This window comes from Tursiops truncatus, chromosome 13, assembly GCF_011762595.2.
Source record: "Tursiops truncatus isolate mTurTru1 chromosome 13, mTurTru1.mat.Y, whole genome shotgun sequence".
Taxonomy (NCBI): Eukaryota; Metazoa; Chordata; class Mammalia; order Artiodactyla; family Delphinidae; genus Tursiops; species Tursiops truncatus.
In genome coordinates, this window is record NC_047046.1 from 2,976,677 (window position 1) to 3,002,882 (window position 26,206).

Here is a 26,206-nt window from a genome sequence, read left to right on the forward strand (position 1 = left end):
GAGAAAGGGGAACCCTCCTACACTGTGGGTGGGAATGTAAATTGGTGCTGCCACTATGGAGGACGGTACAGAGGCTCCTCAAAAAACTAAAAATAGAACTATCCTATGACTCGGCAATTCTTCTGGTTATATATCCAAAAAACAAAAGCAAAAACACTAATTTGAAAAGATACATGCACTCCAGTGTTCATAGCAGCATTATTTACAGTTGCCAAAATATGGAAGCAACCTGTGTCCATCCATCAGTGGATGAACGGATAAAGAAGATGTGGTATATATATATATATAATGGACTATTACACAATCATGAAAAAGAATGAAATTTTGCCATTTGCAGCAACATGGATGGACTTGGAGGGCATTATGCTAAGTGAAATAAGTCAGACAGAGAAAGACAAATACCGTAAGATATCACTTATATGTGGAATCTAAAAAATACAACACACTAGTGGTTATCAGTGGGGAGAGGGAAGAGGGAAGGGTAGGGGATTAAGAGGTACAAACTATTAGTTATAAAATAAGCTACCAGGATATATTGTACAGCATGGGGGTATATAGCCAATATTTTGTAATAACTATAAATAGAGTATGACCTTTAAAATTGGGAATCACTATATTTTATACATGTAACATATAATATTATACATCAGTTACACCTCAATTTTTAAAATTAAAAAGTGAGGGGCTTCCCTGGTGGCGCAGTGGTTGAGAGTCCACCTGCCAATGAGGGGGGCATGAACCCGGGAAGATCCCACATGCCGCGGAGCGGCTGGGCCCGTGAGCCATGGCCGCTGAGCCTGCGCGTCCGGAGCCTGTGCTCCGCAACGGGAGAGGCCACAACAGTGAGAAGCCCACATACCGCAAAAAAAAAAAAAAAAAAGTGAGGTTAAAAAAAAAAACCACATATTGCATACTTCGATTCCTTTGAAATATCCAAAACAGAGAAACCCCTAGAGACAGGAGATAGATGAGTAATCGCTTAGGGTCAGAGTAGGGGTGGTGATTGGAGGGGAAGAAAAGCCACGGATACAGGGTTTCTTTCTGAGGTGACAAAAATGTTCTAAAATTTACTGTGGTGATGGTGGCGTGTACCTGTGAATATATTAAAAACTAATAAATAGCCTTCCCTGGGGGCACGGTGGTTAAGAATCCACCTGCCCATGCAGGGGACATGGGTTCGAGCCCTGGTCTGGGAAGATCCCACGTGCCGCGGAGCAACTAAGCCCGTGCGCCACAACTACTGAGCCTGCGCTCTAGAGCCTGCGAGCCACAACTACTGAGCCCACGGGCCACAACTACTGAGCCCGCACGCCTAGAGCCCGTGCTCCACCATAGGAGAGGCCACCGCAGTGAGAAGCCTGCGCACCGCAATGAAGAGCAGCCCGCTCGCTGCAACTAGAGAAAGCCCCCACACAGCAACAAAGACACAACACAGCCAAAAATAAATAAATAAATAGAAATTTTTAAAAAACAGTAAACTTTAAATGGGTGACCTGTATAATATGGGAATTACATCTCCATAAGCTGTCTGGAAAATAGATAACAGCAAAGACCTCTGTGCCTTGAGCAAGGAGGTGAAATTTTCAGCACACAAAACCAGCCCACAAAATCTGTGTCACACCATGCCTCCCCAGCCTCCTGAAAACGTCCCCCTAAAACTCAATTCAAAAGTTAAACTTATAGCAGATGCAAACCACTATAGGATGGATACACAACAAGGTCCTACTGTATAGCACAGGGAACGATATTCAGTGTCCTGTGATAAACCATAACAGAAAAGAGTATGAAAAAGAGTGCATATATATATGTAAAACTCAATCACTTTGCTGTACACCTGAAACTAACACAACATTGTAAATCAACTATACTTCAATTAAAAACGAAATTTAAAAAATTTTTAAGTTAAACTTATGTTCCATTTCTAAAGAATTCAGGCAAATGGGAATTTATTCTCCAGCCTCTCTTTCTGCCGCGAGATCTTTGACATTCTCTTCACTCCATGTTCTGTTGGCATCTGCTCAGTGTTGCCTGGACGGATTAAAAAGTGGAAATTTTTTTTAAAAATCCATCATTTTGTACTCTTTCTCCAGTGCAGGGATGTCCAGCCAACCTCAGACTCACATTTAAAATCAGGCAAAAAATGGTGGCTTCCTCCCTTCCTTGGAAATTCCACTTTAAAAACAAAAATGTTGAAGACAAAATTGGCTTAAAGTCTTAAACTCATTAATATGCCTTTGTCTTTTTAATTAGGAGGAGGATTGACAACCCATTATGTGAGGACCAAGGGGGAATTCAAACCCTTCTCCTAATACAACACAACTAAACACTTGGGATTTCTGCACGTCATAAAGTGCTTTTTGAGAAACCCCCAATAAATTCCTTTTTCTTCTCTTTCTTTTTTTTTTTTCAATGCAGGACACATTTGCTTAGCAGATCTAAAGAAGTTCATGTGACTGTTATCATTTGGAGTCTTCTGTAGCCGTTAATGTAATAAATAAAAATCTATATTTGACCACATCCTTGAAGATGTCAAGACTGCTTGGCTGATGGGTTTAGCATCTTACAGAATTTAAACAGGGGCAGCAGCATGGCCCTGGGTTCTCCCTACAGCTACACATTCTTCCTTGAGGGGATTTCAATAATGCTGTCTAATCAGCTTAAGGAGTTAATTAAACAGCTGTCACTTAGCTTCTTAATTCTGAAACTTGATGCTAAATAAGATTGGAAATTAGTAATGCAGAAGTAAGCAGTTCTTTTGTGATACCAGGGGATTTCTTCAGGCGGCCCAGAATAAAGGGGACCTTATTCGCAGCCAGCAGGGGTCGTGGGGTGACCCAAAAAGATGAACTGGGGTCCTGGGAAAATCCTCAACTCAACTCGCTGGGGAGTGCAGACAAGTAGAGTTCAAACTCTTCCTGTTTTTATCCGAAAGGACTTTACTGTTAGGGATGATTATTATCTACTAGGACAGAAGTCACAGATTGGAGCCCATAGGCCAACACAACCTGTAAATGTGTTTTGTTTGGACTTCCAAGGGGCTTTCACCAAAGGTGAGCCAAATGTAAGAAAAATCAGAGATCTTACATAAAAATATTGATTCTTGGCTTCTCTCAAAAAATCTGGAAATGTGCAACCCCCAGGTCCACGTTCCTACAAGGCATCCCTTAGCTGGAGTTAAAACCGCCCACTTTTGATCAGGCATGAGACCCAGGTTCACCAGAGTTTACCATCATCACCTTCCAGGCCCCTGGTTGAAACCAAAGCTTTGATACCATGTCCTGAGACACCGAGTCCGGGCACATTTGTCTGGACAAAGAGATAAGGTGCCACTCAAGGCAAGAGCAAACTGTATGAGAATTGCCCCATCCCTTGAGATGCCATGTGAGCCCTCACCTGGAGGCTCTGAAAACCTCCATAGGAAACATGGATGTGACTAGAAATGCTCCAGGTTTGAGCTGCGTCATCCTGCAGTCCTGCCCAGATGTTTCCTCCAGAAATAAACCCGATGTGGATTTGTATGAAGAATGAATGTGGCCAAGAACTCACGAAGTTTTTACAAATTTTATTGAAGTATATTTGATTTACAGTGTCGTGTTAATATCTGCTGTACAGCAAAGTGATTCAGTTATACACACACACGCAGACATACACACACACACATATATATATACATTCTTTTTCATATTCTTTTCCATTACAGTTTATCATAGGATACTGAATACAGTTCCCTGTACTATACAATATGACTTTGTTGTTTATCCATCCTATATATAATAGTTTGCATCTGCTAATCCCAAACTCCCATTCCTTCCCTGCCCCACTCCCCCTCCCCCTTGGCAACCACAAGTCTGATCTCTAGGTCTGTGAATCTGTTTCTGTTTCATAGATATGTTCATTTGTGTTGTATTTTAGGTTCCATATATAAGTGATATCATATGATATTTGTCTTTCTTTGTCTGGCTTACTTCGCTTAGTATGATCATCTCTAGGTCCGTCCATGTTGCTGCAAATGGCGTTATTTCATCCTTTTTTATGGCTGAGTAGTATTCCATTGTACATATGTACCACATCTTTATCCATTCATCTGTCGATGGGACATTTAGGTTGTTTCCACGTCTTGGCTATTGTAAATAGTGCCTATAAACAATGGGGTGCATGTGTCTTTTCAAATTGTAGTTTTCTCAGGGCATATGCCCAGGAGTGGGATTGCTGGATCCTATGGTAGCTCTATTTTTAGTTTTTTGAGGAACCTCCATACTGTTCTCCATAGCGGCTGCACCAATTTACATTCCCACCAACAGTGCAGGAGGGTTCCCTTCTCTCCACACCCTCTCCAGCATTTATTATTTGTAGACTTCTTAGTGATGGCCATTCTGACCGGTGTGAGGTGGTACCTCCTTGTAGTTTTGACGTGCATTTCCCTAATGATTATCGATGATGAGCATCTTTTCGTGTGCCTGTTGGCCATCTGCATGAACTCATGGTTTTAGATTTCATTCACCCACATCTCTCTGCAAGCCCACTGTGTGTCAGGCACTGCACATGGGAGTGGAGGCCCATCTTCTATGGGATTTCGGGTTCCAAAGTGAATGTGTGACGTGAAAATAACACGCAGTCCACCTTGCCCTTGAAAATTCCTTCAACCGCTGATAAGATACAACCTAGAAGCCTCAAAACCTCCAGTTTTTTCCTCCGGCGTTGAAGCAGATTAGCGTTCCTTGGTTGAACACCAAGTTGGCTTCTGGGCGGGGAGGCTATGTGTGAAAAATACATCCTTAATCCAAGAGTGACTGTCAGTGCAGTTCCCGTGCTCCCAGTGGGAGGGGCTGTGTTGCTGAGAGTGACTGAGGGAACAGAGAATTCCTGCCTGCCCCCAGCACGCAGCAGGGTTTCACTGAATGGTGTGATGGTTTCGTCTCCCTCCTTCCCTCTCTCACTATGTCAGTTGCCAAGAACATATTGAATACGTATCTGTCATGGTGTGTATCGCATGATTCTGCCGATGATAAACAACCTTAGTGAAAACTTAATAAATGCCACGCACGGTTTTTACACTTCCCATGCATTAACTCCTTTGCTCCTCAAAAGAACTCTCAGAGATAGATGCTATTTAGAACTCTGTTCCCACATGAGAAAAACAAGGGGCAGAGGGTTTAAGTAACTTGCCAAGTCATAGAACTAGGACGGAGCAAAGCTGGACTTTGAACCCAGGCAGGCTGAGTCCAGAGCCTGAGCAGGAAACACAGAGGGAGGCTTCTACGATATCTCATTTAGATCTTCTTTTAAGGTGAGAAAACTTGGCCCCCGAGAGCAGTCACGATGTGCCCAAGGTCGCTTAGTTGTGTAAAGCTGGGGCTCAAATCCTTCAGACTGGGCTCCCTTTCTCCTGTTCCCACAGCGTATGAGGCAGGGCTGGAAGGGGTCTTGAGGTCAGGCAAAGCGGATGATGATAGCAATGCTAGCATGTATTCTTTTATTCTTTTCCACTATAGTTTATCACAGGATATTGAATAGAGTTCCCTGTGCTATACTGTAGGACCTTGTTGTTTATCCATTCTATGTGTAATAGATTGCATCTACTGACCCCAAACTCCCAATCCATCCCTCCCCCACTCCACTTCCCCCTTGGCAACCCAAAGCCTGCTGTCTGTGTCTGTGAGTCTGTTTTTGTCTTGTAAACAAGTTCATTTGTGTCATATCTTAGATTCCATAGAGAAATGACATCATGTGAAATTCGTCTTTCTCTTTCTGACTTCAATTAGTATGACAATCTCAAGGTTCTTCCATGTTGCTGCAAATGGGATTATTTCATTCTTTTCTATGGCTGAGTAATATTCCATGGTGTGTGTGTGTGTGTGTGTGTGTGTATCACATCTGCTTTATCCATTCATCTCTCAGTGTGCATTTCAGTTGTTTCCATGTCTTGACTATTGTAAGTAGTGCTGCTGTGAACATAGGGGTGCGTGTATCTTCCTGAATTTTAGTTTTGTCCAGTTATAGCTAGCATGTATTTTTGCTTTTGCCACAAGCCGTGCACAGTTCTAAGTACTTTTCGTGCATACACTCCTCACATCCACCCAATAACATGGAAACGTTTACAGCCCCCATTGTACAGATGGACAGACAGAGGCACAGCGCAGGCACTGGTTTGCCGGAGTCACAGAGCTCGTAGGTATAGAAACTGGGGTTCAAAGCCCGGCTGCCTTATTCCAGAGTCAGTGTTCTTCACTCTATGCTCTGCTGTCTCCATATATAATTTATTTTCTATAATATCTATAATAAACTTTCCACAATTGTTTCTACCTGGAGAGATTGAGAAGAATGTAGCATTTGAGCCGGACCTTGATCTTACCATTTTAGGATCATTTTTAACAGTGCGCTCCACTGGCACACACACACACACACACAAAATGATTTTTAAAAATTTCTTTACATTCAGTTTTCAAAGGCACATCTACTATAGACAGCCAGTTCTGCTTGCACGAAACCCTGTACGCAGTAGAGTTTGTAATTGCTGCTGATGAAGAAAATTAAGGATTTCCCTCCCTCCTGCTTTAGCATTTAAAATTTTTTTCCATCCTTTGGTGCATATATTTATTAAACTCTGAATCTAGTAAAGGAAAGTCCCCAAATTACATCTATGCTGTTTCCTTGGAGAATGTATCTGTTGGAACAGAAGCACGGGAAGTTCTGCTGGGAAGACCCCCAGGAGAATGGAGAGGTCAGTAAAGAGCTTGACAACAATGAAGGTTATGAAAATGATAAATTGAGAAAGGTAGAAGAGACAGGTGATCAGTAACACCATCATCTGTAAATATTAGAGTGGAAAGAAACGGATCCTAGGATACTCTTTAGTCCTACCACGGTGGTTCTCAACTGAGGTGGCATTGGGTGAAGTCTGGAGACATGTTTGGCCGTCACAACAGGAGGATGATACTGGCATTTCGTGTGCTGAGTCCAGGGACGCTGCTAAACATGTAAAGTGCAGAGACTAGACCGAGCACAAAGAGTTTTCTGGCCCCAAACATCAATAGCATCTAGACGGAGAACCTCTGCTCCCCAGTGAACATATTTGTATGAGTATAATGGATCCATTACTGGTTTCCAGCTTTTAGACTCAGCCTTTGTAGAAAGCACCGGAGGCTTCATTATACTTCAGGACGCAATGTAGATATTATCAACCTTGAGAGGATAAAAGGAAAAGTTAGAAATGAGAAAAGTTGGGAGGTCCGTGTGGTATTAAGAGCTGAAGGGGCGTTTAAGCGGTGCTAATATTGTCATCTTCTAAAGTGTGTGGAGTCTCAGTGTGTGAGACTATAAGTCTCATCTTCTAAAGTGTGTGGAGTCTCAGTTACCTCTCGCTGCATAAGAAAGCTCACGTTGTGGCATAACCAAGGCGATTGTCATTTATATTGTTTTCTGTGGTGGTTCTGGGAGTTGACTCGGCTAGCTGGCTTCTGCTCAGCTGGGGGAGTCCCCTCGAAGGCTTCCTCATTGCTGTATCTGGTGGGTCAGGGCTGCCGACCAGATCATTTACACGACAGTGGCCTCTCCATGTGGCCTGGGCTTCGTCACAGCATGGCGGCTGCGTTCCAATAACAAGGGGCCCCAGGGAGAAAACCGGGTGGAAGCTATATTGCCTTGGATGACCGACCTCAGAAATAACAGGGCATCACTTCACTGCACTCTAAGCTTCAGACATTAGTCGCTAAGGCCAGGCTGTACTGCAGGGGAGGGTCCCTAGACTCCACTTCTGCATAGGAAAAGTGTCAGAACTGGGCAAACAGACTTTTAAACCACTCGGGAGTCAACACGTTATCTCTTGATGAGAGGTATGTTTGCTTAAAATGAAAAAGAGAGCTAATAGAGGGACCAGAACAGGAACCTAATCATATGGACAGGGACAGGAGAGACTGCGGAGGGAGAGAGAAGATTTCATCCATCATCCCAGAAAATCAGTAGATAGTACTTGAACCTACTATGTCAAGAAACTGTAATAGAGCATGTTATTTAGATATATGGAAAAAAGTCTTCATAACGTAGTAGGAGAGTTGAAAGTGGTTACCTGAGAACAAAAATGGGTGGGATGGCTTTTTGTGATATTTTATGATAAACCTTTTATCACAAATGCAATATTTTAACAAGGAGGTTGTGTAACCTTGATAAAATTTTAAAATTCACACAAAAATGTAAACGTGGGCTTCCCTGGTGGCGCAGTGGTTGAGAGTCCGCCTGCCGATGCAGGGGACGCGGGTTCGTGCCCCAGTCTGGGAGGATCCCACATGCTGCACAGCGGCTGGGCCCGTGAGCCGTGGCCACTGAGCCTGCGCGTCCGGAGCCTGTGCTCCGCAATGGGAGAGGCCACAGCAGTGAGAGGCCCGCGTACCGGAAAAAAAAAAAAAAAAAAGTAAACGCACCGTGCATTGGGTTTGTGGTTCAGTGGCATCCAAAAAACAGCCTAACTGGTGAAAGGCATGAGCAGACCGCCAGCCGCCTTGGGGCTCCGCGGTGGGACATTTCCCTGCTTCCCCATGAGAGGGAGAATAATTTTATTCTACCCCGTATGGCTGTTGAAATAATTCTCCATACCACACGACAGCCGTTAAACCCAAGGGCTGCTGTACCTTAGAAAAACAGAGTGGTTTATAAATTTGTTTGCAATGCAGGTGCCAAATTGACTGATGCTTTCACTTGTTAAGAGACGCACAGAGAGTATTGATCGTGATGTACCGTTATTGCTAATGAGATGAGTATTTGCGTGGTCATCTAATGGCTCTTCTGTTTAATGTGGTTTGAATTGGCACGTTTGGTATTCATTAGGGGTACTGGAATAACAGAGCTTGGCCAAACAAGCAAGAGACAAAGACAGGGTGATGAGTCACTATTCTATTTATTAGGTTATTGATCTTTGTTGGAAAGATTTAAGAAATTAACCGCAATTTAAGAAATTAAAGAAATTTAATTTAGGAAATTTCAATTTAAGAAATTAAATTGAAAAGATTTAAGAAATTAACCGCAGTGAGGGAATCACATTGAGGAAGAGCTTGGCTACAGAGATGTTAGGTCCCCCACTGACTTAGGCTGGGTCCGCCCCAGCTCATTTCAGCAGGAATCAGGCCGGTCAACCCGGAGATGAAGGGCCAGTCGCCTCGCAGTGTTGAGTTTTCACACCTGAGCCGTCTCCTTTGGCTGGGGGCACAGTCCAGAACTCAATGGATACATACTGTTGAAACTGGAGTTGGGAAATGTGTATTAGGGTGGATTTAGTTGTATTACGGTAACAAGTAGCTCTGCCGTCTCATTGCCGTGAGACAAGGAAAGCATTTTTATTCCTCCTGCTTTGTGCCCCACGTGGGGCAGCAGGAAGCTCTTCTCCGTACACTGACTTGGGTCTAACAGGCTCTACCACCTTGGAGCTGAACCGCCTGGAATGTGCAGCCTCTTCAGTCAGGGCAGGTGATGAGAAAGAATGGATAAGAATGGATAATTGTGCCTGAAAGCGTTACTGCCTCAACCCAGAGGTAGCAAACAACATTGACCCTAACATTTTAGTGACTGTAAGTGTTTACGTGGCCCTACCTAACAGCAAGGGTGGAAAATACAGAGGCGCAAATGGCATATTTGCTGAGCCTTCCTTTCTCTGGTGTCAGCTGGAATTCACTGCATGGCGTACCCACCGACATCTAGACTGATTGACCAGGCATCTCTTCTGATTGATGGGTACCCATGCCATACTGGTGTTTTAGGGTTTCCCCTCACCTGTATTTTAAATGTCACGTTTGAATATGATCTATTTTGTCAAGAAGGGGAAAAATCATTTTTAGACCTGATCTGGGCATCCGTCTTTAAGTCAGCAGTGTATTTATTTTAGTATGAAACCTAAATTCTCGCTTCTTATATCCCTTTGACGCTCGATGTCCTAGAATGCAGTCTGCTGTGGACAAGGAATCATAAGGTATTATTTGTTGTGTCACTGGAGTTGGCATCAAAATCAGAGGGGTGCATAGTGCCAATATGATAAAATGTTAATTTAAGGGAATTAACAGACAACAGAATATGCCTTCTTGTGTTTCAACATCAGGAAAATACCAGCACATGTAGTGTTGATATATGTAGTGGAAACCTATCGTGCGTAGCTGCCCCAGAGGCACGCACCTCTGGGCATTCGTAGAGCTCCCCACAGGATAAATCTCGTCTTCTCTAGGTAACTTCCAGAAGCCTACTTTATGCAGCCCTCCTGGGAGAGAGCAAAGTGTCTGAGGGTTCAGGCTTGCGAGTTACTTTCTGCCAGTTAGAGGCACCTGTGATGCCTTGTTTCCAACGCTGGGGCAAGGAAGTGTGTGGGCATCCACATGGCTGCCTGAGATCTGGGGAGAGGTAATGAGCTTCTAGAACAATCTGGCTGATTTGTCAGCTTCCTAATCATGGCAGAGGCGGCCAGTCCATGGCTCCAGGCCTTGATCTTGGGACGTGGGCTGGAGATGGTTCCTTCAAATCCATCAACAGTGCAGGGCTCTGCCCGCACTCGACAAATTCCTTTCAGCTGAAATGAGCTGCGGTGGATTCTGTTGTCTGCAACTGAGATCCTTGACTGACAAGTGTTTCTCGGAACTGCACATTAGTTCCAAGATATTTTGAAGAATGGGTAAATATGGTAAGAAATCGAGTACCAATTTTTTATTTTTTTTAATTTTTATTTATTTGTTTATGGCTGTGTTGGGTCTTCGTTGCTGCTCGTGGGCTTTCTCTAGTTGCGGCGAGCGGGGGCTACTCTTCATTGTGGTGCGCGGGCTTCTCATTGCAGTGGCTTCTCTTGTTGCAGAGCACTGGCTCTAGGCGTGCAGGCTTCAGTAGTTGTGGCGCATAAGCTCAGTACTTGTGGCTCGCGGGCTCAGTAGTTGTGGCTCGCAGGCTCTAGAGCACAGGATCAGTAATTGTGGCGCACGGGCTTCGTTGCTCCGCGGCATGTGGCATCTTCCCGGACCAGGGCCCGAACCCGTATCCCCTGCATTGGCAGGCGGATTCTTAACCTCTGTGCCACCAGGGAAGCCCGAGTACCTATTTTTTTTAAAAAAAAAACAAATCTATTAGCAATACAGGAAGTTGCAGAAGTGTCAGGAAAAGAATACGAATGTTGCAAATTGCAGGCAGATCTCAGCTGTGCTCCCAAAGGCACAAGGTCAGCTCCCCAGATGGTACCATTGCTCTCAGTGCAGGTCCTTGATTCAGGGTGTGTGAATTCTTCATCTCCTGACGACCCGTAGGGATGCCACCGTGTTTGTGTCTTTGCTTCAGTGGAGCATTTGATCTGGTCTTATTCAGTGATAAGTTATTTTAGTCTATCCAAGGATGATAAGCAGGAAAGCAAAGAAGCTTGAGTTCTGAAACCTGCTGTTTAAATTAGTGTGAGTTCTGCCCACATATTTCCGTGCAAGCGGGAATGTCCAGGTGTGTTTCTTTTTTAAAAAAATGAAGTAAAATACTCATCCCAGAGTTTATCCTGGGAAATTTCTTACCCGACATGGGAGCAACTTTCTAACACTTGGGGCCATTTCTGGAGCTGCTGTCGCTGGTGCCCTGTCACGTGCCCTCAGCCCTCCTCTGGGCAGTTCCCTGACCTGGTCCCAGCTTGAGTCGTTCAGACAACTTCCCACAGGTGGGTCCAGGGCTTTTCTTGCATCCTGGGAGCCTGTGCCCAAGTGTGGACAGTACACCCCTGGGGGACGAGTGCTTCCAGCCTGTGCACACCCTACTGTTGGCTTTCCCTCCTTCCCTGCCTCCCATGCTTCACTCCTCACTCCCACCCCCTGCAAATAAATTAACTCAATCCAGAGCCTTGTCTCAGGCTCTGCTTTGGGGGAAAACTCAAACTAATGCAGTATCCAGTTTGCAGATTGGCTAACAAATTGATAATCATTAAAGAAATAAAAAGTCTGCCTCTCAATAAGAATTAGAAGGAAACCCTATAAAACAATGTGCTTTCATCTAAAGTCTCCTGGTTGCCTTTATCAAGTAGGATTCTTTGTAAGCAAAAGAAAATGATTCTGTTTTTTGTTTGTTTGTTTGTTTTAACCACGTCTGAGGTATGACTGACATGTGAAAAGCTGTACGTTTTAGAGTATACAACTTGATGAGTTTGGGGATAAGTATATACAGTAAGTCCTCTACATACGAACCTTCAAGTTGCTAACTTTCAAAGACGTGAACGTCCGTCCACATGTCCAGTCACATAAGTTAGTTCACGTGTCTGGCGTACATTGTCACGTGCGTGTATCCTCTACAAGTGTTTGTGCTTTCGTGAGAAACAAGAGAAAGAAGAAGTAACTGAAGAACCGAAGAGATTCACGACGCAGGAAGTGGCAGGGGATTTTCTTTATCTGAGGAGGCACTGTTAGATTTTGAGGCACAGGACCCTAACGTAGAACGGTACACGAAGGTTGCAGCTGCCGTTCAGAATGCAATCCAGTGCTACCGTGTCATCTACAACAAGAAAAAAAGAGCTACTACCCAGACATCACTGGATCATTTTTTCAAGAGGGTGGATAGACTTGAATCCAGCAAGGAACCAGCACCTGAGCCATCAGCATCAGGCGTGAGTGCAATTGCAGCTCGCCCTCCGTCTGTTATTGCTGACGATCCTTCAGCTCTACCATCTCCCACCCCCCTCCCTCCTCCAGTCAGTAACTCCTCCTGCCTGTTCACTCGATGCCAGCCCCTGTGTGCCAGCTGTTGTACGGCACTACTGTACTTTTCAAGGGACTGCGATGTAAGATTTAAAATGTTTTCCTTATTTTTTGTGTTGTTTCTTTTTATGTATTAGTTGCATGAAAAGTATTATAAACCTATTACAGTACAGTACTATATAGCCGATTGTGTTAGGTGGGTACCTAGGCTAACTTTGTTGGACTTAGGAACAAAATGGGTTTACGAACGCGCTCTCAGGATGGAACTCGTTCGTATGTAGGGGACTTAACTGTACCTGTGAAAACAGCACCACTACCAAGGCCATGGACATATCCATCACCTCCCAAAGTTTCTTCCCTCCCCTATTATTATTATTATTATTATTACTAGTGTGTGTGGTGAGAACACTTAACATAAGTTCTACCCTCTAAAAAGGAATTTATCAAATGAATCCAGGCTCTCTCAGAGAGTAGATAAAAATAGTTAAAAAGGCAGGAACCAGTACCTTAGTGGAAATACAGATAAGAGGACAAATGACAGACTTTTCCAGGTGCCGCCAGTGGGACGAAGGAAATAGAAACATCCTTGGCCCTTGCCTCACTCTCCTTGAATGAAGTTCAAATCCAGGGTAGGAGGACCTGACTGTCATAGCTTCAGAGAGGTCTGCCGACTTCTGTGGCCAGGGGCAGAGGGTTATGGTGATTTTCAGTCCTAAAAAGAAGGGATGGTTTCCCCAAAGGAAAACTGAAGTCCTGTTAGGCAGAAGGACTTGGGGCAGGTGAAAACAAAAGCTGTCCATCCCAGGAACTCTTTATTTTCCTTTAAAAATATTATAAGGAAATTTACTTTGATATTTCACTCAAATCTTGTTTGTTGGAGAGCTTACACCCTCTTCTTCTGTCCTTATAAGTCCCCAGAGGAGATGCTATCTTTGTGCAAATCTAAGTAAAAGCAAGCTGAGTGTGCCAGTTAACTTTTATTGCCAACTCCTCATAACGCCCATCTTTCAAATTTCTCTCTCACTGAGTTAAAAGATGTGAAACGCCCTGCTTGGAGGTGAAGGGATGGGGCTGCGTGCCGCTTTGATCAGACAAGGCTCCAACTTTCCCAGACGGAGACGTGCAGCCAAGCTTCGCACATCGTAGCCGAAGGCGGTGCTTCCATTTGTGCTCCGTTCTGTTTGTTTAATGGGACATTTGTCCTTCTCGCCGCTCCTCCAGTGGGGTGCCCACAGCTTCATCTATGATGCTTTTGCTCAGAGAGGAAGCAGTGGATGCGGCTGACACCGCATTTGTTCTATTCCAACCGTGTTTGTCCAGTTGAACAAACGTGGGATCGTCTCAAAACCACATGTTAAAATGATCTCCAAAAGCCACAGTAATGTTGAAGGTCCAAACATGGTTTTCTTCTCATTAAGGGACAATAGGCAATTTACCTTGCTTATTTCAGCCTAAGACCTGTGAAAACTGATGAGGATTTCTTCCCTCCAGGGTGTCAGATAGGACTGTGATTATCTGTGAGTAGCAGGACACACAAACACAGAAGGATGAAATGAGCACGATTTTAGTCTTGTCTCCAGGTGTGTTCAGAGGACGCTGTCCCAGCTTAGTGCTGTGGGGCCTCCAGCATCCAGGCTGCTTCTCCTCGGGGCTCAGTCATTGTGCTAGTTTCCTGGGGCTGCCCTAACAAAGTGCCACAAATGCGGTGGCTTAAACCTACAGAAATGTACGTGGAAACAACCTAAGTGTCCACCGACCGATGAATGGATGAAGATGATGTGGTGCATATATACAGTGGAATACTACTCAGCCATAAAAAAGAATGAAATAATGCCATTTGCAGCAACATGGATGGACCTAGAGATGATCATACTAAGTGAAGTCAGTCAGACAAAGACAAATATCATATGATATCACTTATGGGGGAATCTAAAATATGATCCAAATGAACTTATGTACGAAACAGAAGCAGACTCACAGACATAGAGAACAGGTGGTTGCCAAGGGGGCGGGGGCAGGGACCGGCTGGGGGTCTGGGGTTAGCAGACGTGAGATATTCTATATAGGATGGATCAACAACAAGTCTTACTGTGTAGTACAGGGAACTATGTTCAATATCCTGTGATAAACCACAATGGAAAAGAAGATGAAAGGAATGTATGTATATGTATAACGGAATCACTTTGCTCTACAGCAGAAATTAACACAACATTGTAAATCAACTATGCTTCAATTAAAAAAAAAAAAAAAAACAAATGTATTCTCTCACAGTTCAGCAATCTCCAGATCAAAACTCCAGCTGTCAACAGGACATGCTCCCTCTGCCAGCTCTTGGGAAGGACACTTCCTCCCTCTTCCAGCTTCTGGTGAGGCCAGCATCTTTGATGCCCCTCGGCTGGTGGCTGCATCCCTCCCGTCTCCACCTCCATCTTCACAGGACCATCTTCCCTGAGCTTCTGACTGTGTTTTCTCTTCCTATGGGGAACACCAGTCATTGGATTATCAAACCCAACATGACCTCATTTTAACTAATTATATGTGCAATGACTCTATGTTCAAATCAGGTCATATTCTGAGGTTCCAAGCGGACAGGAATTCTGGGGGACATTACTCCTTTGCAGTCATCGTGCACCTTTGGGTCCAGTAAGTCCATTCTGAGGTCCATTCTGAGAGCGGGTGCATAGGTCCAATTTCTTCTCAAGTCCAACCAAGTTAGCCTAGGTATCCAGCTAACACAATCGGCTATATAGTGCTGTACTGTAATAGGTTTATAATACTTTTCACACAAATAATACATAAAAAACAAACACAAAAAATTAAGAAAACATTTTTAATCTTACTATACAGTCCCTTGAAAAGTACAGTAGCACCAGTACAACAGCTGGCACACAGGGGCTGGCATCGAGTGAACAGGCAGGAAGAGTTACTGACTGGAGGAGGGAGGGGGGTGGGAGATGGTAGAGCTGAAGTATCGTCAGCAATAGGAGACGGAGGGCAAGCTGCAATTGCACTCACGCCTGACGTTGATGGAATGCACGTTTGCATCCTTGAAGGTTCGCAACTTGAAGGTTCGTATGTAAGGGACCTACTGTCTTTATCGAACACTTAGAACTTCCTAGACACCAGGCAGTGTTGTAAACACTCTGCAGTTATAAACTCACCTAAACCTATAGGGCAAACGCGAGGGTGGATACTGTTATCCTCATTTTATAGTTGAGAAAATGTAGGCACCAAGAGTTAAGTAAGTTGGATTCCCTGGTAGTCCAGTGGTTAAGACTCTGCACTTCCAATGCAGGGAGCGCGGGTTTGGGGAGCTAAGCCAATAAGTCAAAAAAAAATTATATTTAATAAAAAATTTTTTAAAAATGGAGTTAAGTTGCCCAAGGTCACCCAGTGAATCGTGTCAAAGGTGGAATTTGAACCCAATGGTCCCATATGAGCTTCCTCACTGTTTTTTTTTTTTTTTTTTTTTTTTTTTTTTGCGGTACGTGGGCCTCTCACTGCTGCGGCCTCTCCCGTTGCAGAGCACAGGCTCCGACGTGCAGGCTCAGCGGCCATGGCTCACGGGCCCAGCCGCTCCCTGGCATGTGGGATCTTCCCGGACCGGGGCACGAACCCGTGTCCCCCGCATCGGCAGGCGGACTCTCAAACACCGTGCCACCAGGGAGAGCTTCCACACTCTTAACCAACTGTACTACACTGAACCGTGTGGCTCTTAACAGAAAACTCCAACTTTGGGGGTACAAGAGACAGCGCCAACTCCAGCATCATCTGTGCACCGTGGGAAGGAAGAAAGGGGTAGCACGAAACAACCTTCAGGATCTGTTGTTTTTTTTTTAAACTTCCATGGAAGCTTCACCCAGTCACTGCCATTTATATGTCACAGACCAGAACTGTGTCACAGCTTAAGTACAGCCAGAGAAATGGAATAATTTTAGCTGGGCATTTTACAGCCTGAAACGAAATTGGCATTTTGGTAAGTAGGCAGGAAGGCAGAATGCACACTGGGTGAGTTACAAACTGTCTCTAACACACAGATCCATCTCTTGATGTGTGTTTTTTTTTTTTGCGGTACACGGGCCTCTCACCCTTGCGGCCTCTCCCGTTGCGGAGCAGCGGCTCCGGACGCGCAGGCCCAGCGGCCATGGCTCACGGGTCCAGCCGCTCCGCGGCATGTGGGATCTTCCCGGACCGGGGCACGAACCCGTGTCCCCTGCATCGGCAGGTGGACTCTCAACCACTGCGCCACCAGGGAAGTCCCCTTGATGTGTTTTTTAAAAATTTTTATTGAAATATAGTTGGTTTACAACGTTGTGTTAGTTTCAGATGTACAACAAAGTGATTCAGTCATACATATATATTCTTTTTTAGATTCTTTTCCCTTATAGATTATTACAAGATATCGCGTATAGTTCCCTGTGGTACACGGTAGGTCTTTGTTAGTTCCCTATTTTATATATAGTAGTGTGTCTCTGTTAATCCCAAACCCCTAATTTATCCGTCTGTCCTGTTTTCCCCTTTGGTAACCATAAGTTTGTTTTCTATGTCTGTGAGTCTGTTTCTGTTTCTGACGTGATTTAGACTGTTTCCTGTCTCATGTAATGTTTTCCTGTGCCCATTATCTTCTTCTCTGTTTTACAATTAATTTTCAAGAGTGCCTGTGAACACATGACGGTGCTCGTACACGAAGAGAAAATTGGAATCCTAGAAGCAGGAGGAAATTTTTAAAAAACAAACAAACACTCTAATGTTGGTTCCAATCCGTTAGACCTCCATATGTCAAATTACTTCACACTTAAGTCACAGCAGACTGTCGGTGCTGTATGCATTTCCCTTACACCCTTCCAGACCAATTCCCAGTGTTACCGTCTGCCAGGAGCTTTCCTTGGGACTGTCGAAGCCTGTCTGCCTACACACACAGCAGGCTGGACGAATGTATAAATACCCCAGCTCCCTTGCCCCTCCGGGGAATTATTTTTAGGGGTGATTTCAGATAACGTCCCCGCAGGGAAATATATCGTAATCCATTTCAACCTATTGAAATATATAAAATGCACGGTATATTTCGTAAGAGAGATCAACCCCTGCAGGACTAAGGTCCAGCCTCCACTGTGGTTGCTGGCAGGACACACACCCTCATTGGCTGCCTCTTCCTCCCCGTATCCTTTCCCCACTCCCTTCCTGAAGTTTCCTGAACCTCCCAAACAAGTGGCCCTTGAGTCCTCGCCCCAGCATCTATTCTAGGGGCTTTCCAAAACGAGATGCGGGTCATCATTTCTCCAGCAAAATGAGGACGGTTATTGTTTCCTTACAATAGATGATAATTAGTTAGATTCCAAGAAAAGGATGTGTGGCCTCACTCAGGAGGTTGTCCCTTTTTCTGGTGCCACAGTCAGCTTCTCTTCCCCCACCCACACTCCCTCCTATCCTCTGGTGACCCTGAAGTTCTGCAACTGTGTTGTCAGATTCCCAGGAAGGACTTACTGGCAAGAACAGGATGTCCAGGTGGCAGAAGGCGAGCATGGAGCTATCGGTAAGGACTGAGACAGAGCTTTCTCAAGAGATGCTGCCTTTGTTTCCTAGGCGCAGGGGCTCTGGTAAGGTGAACTCACGGCAATAAGGCAGCTGAGTTCAAGGGTTTTATGGGATGACGTCTCAGCCCAAGCCAGGGCTCAGCAGGTACTATCACCACCACCCTCTTGTCTAGAGACTTGTGAGCCATCCACCCACCATTCACGTCCTAGAGAAAGCCGTGCTGCACAAGAGAAGGTTCTTTTTTGTTTTCACCTTATTTATTTTTTATTTTATTTTTTGCACTACTCAAAACTTTATTAATGCAAGTGAAAGAAACAAACTTAACTCACTCAAATGAAACACAGCAACAACTTAAAAAAAAAGCAGTAGGGAATATATTGCTTTTTATAACCATGAAATCCACGGATTATTGGGTGGATTTGATCTAGGTTTCTTTTTTTGTAATTTTTATTTTATATTGGAGTATAGTTGACTGACAATGTTGTGTTAGTTTCAGGTGTACAGCAAAGTGACTCAGTTATATATATCCTCTGTAAACATATATATATATATCTCCTATTCATTTTCAAATTCTTTTCCCATTTAGGTTATTACCGAATATTGAGCAGAGTTAAGAGAAGGTTCTTAATATCAAAGAATTGCCCAGAGAAGGCAGGGGAATACCAAGCCTGAAATCTCAGTCCCTCATCCCCACCGAGATCCTGCAGGCAGAGCGATGCTTTCTGTTTAGAGGATAAGAAAACACCCCAGATGTGCGGGCTCACAGCTGCTCATTGGTTACCGCAGGGTCGTTTCTCATGATGCTGAGCTGACTGCAAATGCATTAAAGGCCTTTGAGTTGGAGCAGACGTGCTCTTTACTTTTCCACCACTGATGTGCAAAATTGTTTTCTTTGACACTGGCGTCCTAATGCTGCTCCTCTAGTCTGTTTTTTCCCTGTGAAGTGGGCCAGGTTGGGCCCGAGAGTTAAAATGCATTTTTTCCACTTCTTCCCAAAGTGAGAATAGTTCCCTTTGATCTCTACCCTTTAGAGTAGAAAAATACGCCCGGCCTTTTTCCTTCCCAGAGGCAACAGAAAGTAGCACCACATTCTGACTGGGCTCCTTTATTCTTTTACTATGTTTGTACCCAAAATAAAACAAAATCTGGCTGGGAACCCACAGGGGAGGGAAAAAAAAGGTGCATAAGCAATGGGGCATTTGGAGGCCTATGCATATTCAGACAGTTTGAGGCATGGTCTTTGAAATTCAGGAACATTACAAACTGTAGTCTTGTCTTTCAGAATTAAAATAAAGGAACAAAATGTATATTTATATCCATATATGTGTATATATATATTATCATTTCCAAAGGCTAAACCAAATGAGCTAAGTATAAAATGAACCGTGTCCTATAAAGGAAAAGTAAGATCTTATATAAGAAATGGAAAGTTGACATAAGGAAAACGGTTATGTAATTTTAAGATGATAAACTTCTACGCCTTCTTCTGGCGTGCGGCTAAACAGGCGTTTGTGATTTCACATGAAAACCAAATTAACCAGAATCTCTGCAAGCCTGTCTGTAAGAGATGCAGAACCTCCCTAAACAGCTCCTAAGGCCTGTCCAGATGTTCTCTTGTTGCTGTTCCCAGGCTAGGTCAGTCAAGTTCAGACTGACAGAAGAAACTCGGTGTGCGTGCTGACACAGAACCTCTTAGAACACGATGGACGTGTGATGAATGGGGGCTGAACTGAGAATGCCATGGGCTAGAACTTGGAAGTCTTGTTATACAGAGATTTCGGGTTACACAGGGACTTGGATTTTTTTTTTTTTTTTTTTTTTTTTTTTTTGCGGTACGGGGGCCTCTCACTGTTGTGGCCTCTCCCGTTGCGGAGCACAGGCTCCGGATGCGCAGGCTCAGCGGCCATGGCTCACGGGCCCAGCCGCTCCGCGGCATGTGGGATCTTTCCGGACCGGGACACGAACCCGCGTCCCCTGCATCGGCAGGCGGACTCTCAACCACTGCGCCACCAGGGAAGCCCAGGGACTTTGATTTTCATGTGATTAGAAGTGACAATCCCTGCAGAGAAGAATGAGATTCCTAGGACTCAGTGTTCTCCATCTGAGAAATGGGCTCATATGACCTCCCAGGACTGTGCCAGTTCACAAGCCACAACAGTATAAGTAAGAGTAGCCAGAGAGGGCTTGGGCGCACTGAGTGCAGAGCAGCCAGAGAGGGCTTGGGCGCACTGAGTGCAGAGTAGCCAGAGAGGGCTTGGGTGCACTGAGTGCAGAGTAGCCAGAGAGGGCTTGGGCGCACTGAGTGCAGAGTAGGGATTGTTGCTCAGTGTCCGGGAAAAGTCACCTGTGTACCCAGTGCCAAGCAGAAGGGACTCATGCAGACAAATAATCATATGATATCACTTACATGTGGAATCTAAAAAAATGATACAAATGAACTTCTTTCCAAAACAGAAATAGAATCACAGACATAGAAAACAAATTACGGCTACCAAAAGGGAAGGTGCGGGAGGGATAAATTAGGAGTTTGGGATTAACAGATACACACGACTATATATAAAAGAGATAAACAAGGACCTACTGTCTAGCACAGGGAACTCTAATATCTTGTAATAACCGATAATAGGAAAGAATCTGAAAAAGAATAAATATATGTATATATGTAAGGGAATCACTTTGCTGTACACCTGAAACCAACACAACATTGTAAATCAACTATACTTCGATAAAAATTAAAATTAATAAAAGAAGGTCCTCATGCACAGAGGACTGAGACACAGCAAGGAGATGCTCATGCCGATGTGGATTCCAGTTCCTTCCCTGCTGGGCCCTTCTCCATGCCTTCCACGGGCTCTGGGCGAGGTTCTGGTGAGCAGAAAGCAGATGGAGCCCGCAGAGCTTACCTTCTAGAAGAGGGATGAAAGGATTGAACGACTATAAGTAACAGTAAAACGGCAGGTGTGTCGGGTGCCTGAAGGAGAGGCCCTGCCTTTCTTTCCTGGGCTCTGAGGGGCTGTCATGTCCTCGGCCTCTGCAAGCAAATAACAGGGGCAGGCGGGGGGTGTCCCAGAGGACACACGTGTGTTGAGCTGAGCTCTGGAGGGAGTGTTTAGTAGGGAAAACACGTGCTTGGGTGTGTGTTGTGCGTGCGTGTGTCACATTGATGGGGCATTGGGAGTGTCACTGAGGCCATCACAGCATTCCGGACAAGCACAGAGGCCAGGATGTGAAAACTGGCAGTAAGTGAAAGAAGCCTGAGCGACAGCCTACAGAGTGAGGGTCTCTCACAGCCTCTGCCTGCCCCCTGCATCATTACTAATCTAGGCACCCTGCTCCTCTGGTCAACAGTTGACTGCTGACATTGGAATCATTTTGTGTGGATTTATACCAATTGGAATGGCGAACACATGGACTCAGGAGCTGAGCATCCTGGGTTCAGATCCCACCTTCACTACTTCCTAGCTGTGTGACCTTGGGCAAATGACAAAACCTCTCTGTGCCATCCACAACATGGAGTGAATACGAATGTGCGTTGGGATGCTGTGAGAATTCATAGGTCCATATTTATAAAGTGCTTAGGGCAGTTCCTGGTACGTGGTGAGGTTTGTCGAGCACAATATTAGTGATACATTTGCTCCTTCGCCCCCACATGTGATACCCCTTCTCCATCGTACTCTCCCTGCGCAAGTCTGGGTGATGGCGGAACGTTCTCTCCTGGCCGCCGTGACCCCTCGGCCGGTGCCCAGTGCTGGGCTTTTTGAGCCTGAGTAGGGGTGGGGCTCTTGGTAGGGAGGCTGGGGAAGGCGGTCTGCCTGCGTGCGTGCAGGGGTGTGACCGTAGCGTGTGTTTGGTCTTCCAGGAGGCGGAGATCCTGAACACAGCCGTCCTCACTGGGAAGACGGTGGCCGTGCCGGTGAAGGTGGTCTCCGTGGAGGAGGACGGCGCCGTGACCGATCTCAAGTCTGTGGAGTGCCGCTCTTCCGATGAAGACGTCATTAAGGCAAGTCGACACCTCCCGGCCCCCGCAGAAATCCGCTGTCGTGTCGGCATCAGTGTTGGTTGACCCGCTGGGACCACGGGGCCCTTCGGGATGCCCCCCGATCCCGCTCTGGTTATCCTGCCGCCTCCATTCCCTGCCCAGGAATAGAACAGGATGAGAATTGGTCTGGGGAGGAGTCTTGGTCTGTGATGCTCTGACCTTCCGCGTTTCCAAGTGCTTGTGGCCTCTTCCCCACCTCCTGGGGAGGTTGCGAGGGTGAGGGACCAGCGTCCTAAGCGAGGTTCCGGGCCCCCGACCGCCCGGCTGGGAAGGGGAGGGAAGCTAGATGAACACGTATGCAGCCACGCTCTGGGGTGATTTCAGCGCGCAAAGCGTTTGGGGAACGTCAGTGTGGGTATAAAGTATACAGTTACCCCCAGCTTTGATTCACAACCGGTCTCCGCTTCCCTGGCCAAGCCGCAGAATTCTCCTCGACTTAGGGATGAGGTGACCAGCTCCCGCCGGGCCTCATGTGAGTGCCGCAGACTCTTTCCTTTCCTCTGGCGTCTCCTTTCTCCTTTTCCACTGAACGCAGAAGTGCTCTAAGGCAAAGGCCCCCTGGGGGCTGTGCCAGGCGGGGGACTGAGTTTGCTCTGCCAGGCAGCTTGTAGCACGATGCCAGTCGGCAGCGGAGAGGGGTTTGTCACGCTGCCACCACCCACTGTGGAGACGAAGGCATCCCGGCACCTCCTCTGATGCTGTGAGATGCCAGCAAACGCCCCAGGCTGGTGAGGGGTGCGGTCCGGGGAGGGGGACTCCCAGCCTTGTGGTCCCGGCACTAGGCACAGCCTTCCTGCCTGTTCTGCGCAGGGACCGCGGGACCTCTCTGCCCCCGTGAGAACCCCAGGGCGCGTTTCCACCCACGAGAGGGCCGCGGACAAACGCAGCTTTGACTTGCCGCTGAGCGCTGGGTGCCGTCTCAGATGTTAGGACCACAAGTTAGAGGCACATCCCTGTCCTTAGTTGCTTGGAGAGAAGGCAGAGATGGGAGAAGACGACAGAGCCCTGTGGCACGTTACATGGCACGCCGCCGCCCACTGATTCCAGAAGCCCCTTCACATCAGTACATGGTACATCCATCCTTCGAGTGGCCCAGAGCAGCATCATGGCACACCCTGGACTTCCCGTTCTCTCTCTCTCCCGCATCCAGTCCTTCAGCAGATCCTGCTGGCAGTGCTATCTGAACACACCGAGGAGCCAGGAGCCAACCCTTCCCCAGGTGTCCTGCCACCACCCCACTCCAAGCCGCCGTAACCCTCCTGGGTCAAAGCGGTGACCTCCTCGTTGGTTTCCCAGGGGCCACCTTGGCCGCATGCAGCAGCCGGGATGACCCAAGTGCAAGCCTGGTGATGTCACTCCTCAGCTCAGAACCATCCCCTGGCTCCCTCCCATCTCAAAGGAAAAGTCAGAGTGTTTACGAGGACGGGGCAAGTGCAGCCCAGCCGGCCACGCCTGCCTCAAGTCCGACCTCTTGCCAAGTTCCCTCTCGCTACCTCTGTTCCAGCCGCAAGACTTTGCTGTTCCTCTTACAGTTCAGAAACCCTTTCTCCTCCCCCATCTGCCAACTCTCTTCGCCTCGATGGCTGCCCAGCCCACTCCCTCCTTTACCTTCCTGCCAAAGCCTTTCCTGCACAAAGTTCGTAAAATTTTCACACAGCCCTGCCTTTCTCCATCCCTGCTTCCCCTTTATCCATCATATTTATTCATATATGTCATCTATTTATAGTCTAGTCTATATAATTGTACATCATACATTTATATGTCTTCAACTATATTATATATTCAAAATTTTCATTTTATTATTGTCACACTGCCTCACCGGGATGTAAACTCCACGAGGGCAGTGCTACCTTGTTCCCTTCATTCGCTGCTGTATCCCCGTCGCTTACAACAATGCCAGGCCTGTAGTAGGTACTCAACAGGTGTTTGTGGAATGAAGGAATCAACAGTGCAGTAATGAACAAGGAACGCTGAAGAGGAAATGTGTAACTGAATCATGAAAGCGTTCTCAGGGGAAATATTTCAATTAAGACCTGAAGGATGAGTATACATCCAGTCGGCTAGATTGGAAAAAGACATGAAAGGACATGGCAGGCAGAGGAAACAGCGCGAAGGAAGGTGGTCGGAGGTGGTCTTGGTGCTGTGTGGCCATATTACCTTGGCCCCCTGTGATTTCAGCTGTAACTGAAGTGGAAAGTTGTTGCACATGCTCTGACGGTGTCCCACCCTAGAGCCTGGTGAGCCTCTCAGCTTATCTGTCTCAGGGATGTTTCCAAAGCTGGGAGAGCTTTCGCAGTCTTCTGGGGAGCGAGCATCCCCAGGGGCAACCCTACCCCCGTAGAGCAGCTGCCGCCTCCGTCCTTCTGAACGCCTGTGCCTCCCACGCAGTTGCTCAGAAGCCCCCAGCAGGGCTGAGCCCCCCGTGCTCCAGGGGCAACCAAATCAACAACACAGCTTTGGTTGTCGTTCCTCCTTCCTCTTCTTGTCTTCCTTACCTTCCTCCCATCTGCTGCCAGGAACCACTTTCCTGCCTACAGCTAATGGTCTCAGGCTCTGCTTTCAAGAGACTCCACACTGGGACTTCCCTGGTGGCGCAGTGGTTAAGAATCCGCCTGCCGATGCAGGGGACATGGGTTCGAGCCCTGGTCCGGGAAGATGCCACATGCCGCGGAGCAACTAAGCCCACGCGCCACAACTACTGAGCGTGCGCTCTAGAGCCCGTGCGGCGCAACAAGAGAAGCCACCGCAATGAGAAGCCCGCACACCGCAACGAACAGTAGCCCCCGCTCGCCGCAACTAGAGGAAGCCTGCGCCCAGCAACGAAGACCCAACCCAGCCAAAAGTAAATAAATAAATTAATTAATTATTTTTTAAAAAGAGACTCCAAACTAAGATAGTGGACAGAGGCATGAGTGATCGTGGGATGTTTGGAAAACTACTGGAGCTCAGCATGGCTTGAATGTGGGAGGATGATTGTTCATTTTGATGATAAAAATAACTCCCTTCTCTGAAGCGTTTACTACGTTCCAGGAGCAGTGATGGTCTTGACTTCTAGAGACGGGCAGGATCCTTATTTGAAAAATAAGGAAACTGGGTCTCATTTCACTAGTCAAACATCACAACCTGATATGTGAAGACGTGTAGTTGGAGAGGGAGTCTAACTCAGATGCAGGGGACCCACGGAAGCCGGGTCCTGGGGTTTTAGTCCTGTAGATGTCAGATAATCACTGCAAGAGTCTAGGCAGAGGGGTGGTTTACTTAACTTTATTATTATTTCCTCAAACAAGCATTTATTGAACCACGATCGGGAAGTTCGGCCAAGAAGACCATTGACCAGCTTGCTCTGACCCATCCAAGCTCTTCCTGCTTTTTAAGGTCCTGTTGAAGATGTGCTTCTTCCATGAAGTCTTCTGTGATGCGTCTGCCCCACGTCGCTATTCCTTATCACTGAAGCCATATGCCATTCCGTCTGGTTTATCATTTATTGAGGACCCTCTCCATCACGGCCCCAGGAAAGTGCTAAGGAAACTATGCAGGTGAACCTGCAGAAGAGAAAGATCTCAGAAACCACAAATACCCCTGGGGAGGTCTATTACTTAAACGTTTGTCAGCTTCCGGTTTGCGACGCTCTGCGTGTCATTTTATATTCCGGAAAGTCTATTTGTCGGTTATTTGTTATGAACGGGGTATGTCATCCATTGTGCGTTTCTTCTCGGTTGTACAGCTTTTAGGAAGCACTGCCGATTCCTGTCATGGACGTGTATGCTTTGTCTCTCCAGCTTTCATCTACCCTTTTTCTGATAACAATAACCTGGTTTTCTCTAGAAAATTCCTCCACGTCTTTGCAGCAAATTTGTGCAAATTTTTTCTTTCTTTTTCAAAATTCTTTTTTTAATTATTTTATTTTTTTCTTCCAGTTTTATGAGGATATAATTGACATGCAGCACTG

General features: G+C 46.2%; 1 protein-coding gene across 1 annotated transcript in view; it reads left to right on the forward strand.

The window, feature by feature from the left end:
• Nucleotides 1-22,281, forward strand: part of LOC109551145 (transmembrane protein 132D-like) — a 382,883-nt gene extending 360,602 nt beyond the window's left edge. The window contains exon 6 of the mRNA XM_033837902.1: nt 22,078-22,281. Coding sequence (XP_033693793.1) covers nt 22,078-22,281 — 204 coding nt within the window. The remainder of the gene's footprint in view (nt 1-22,077) is intronic.
• The last annotated feature ends 3,925 nt before the right edge of the window (nt 22,282-26,206 follow it).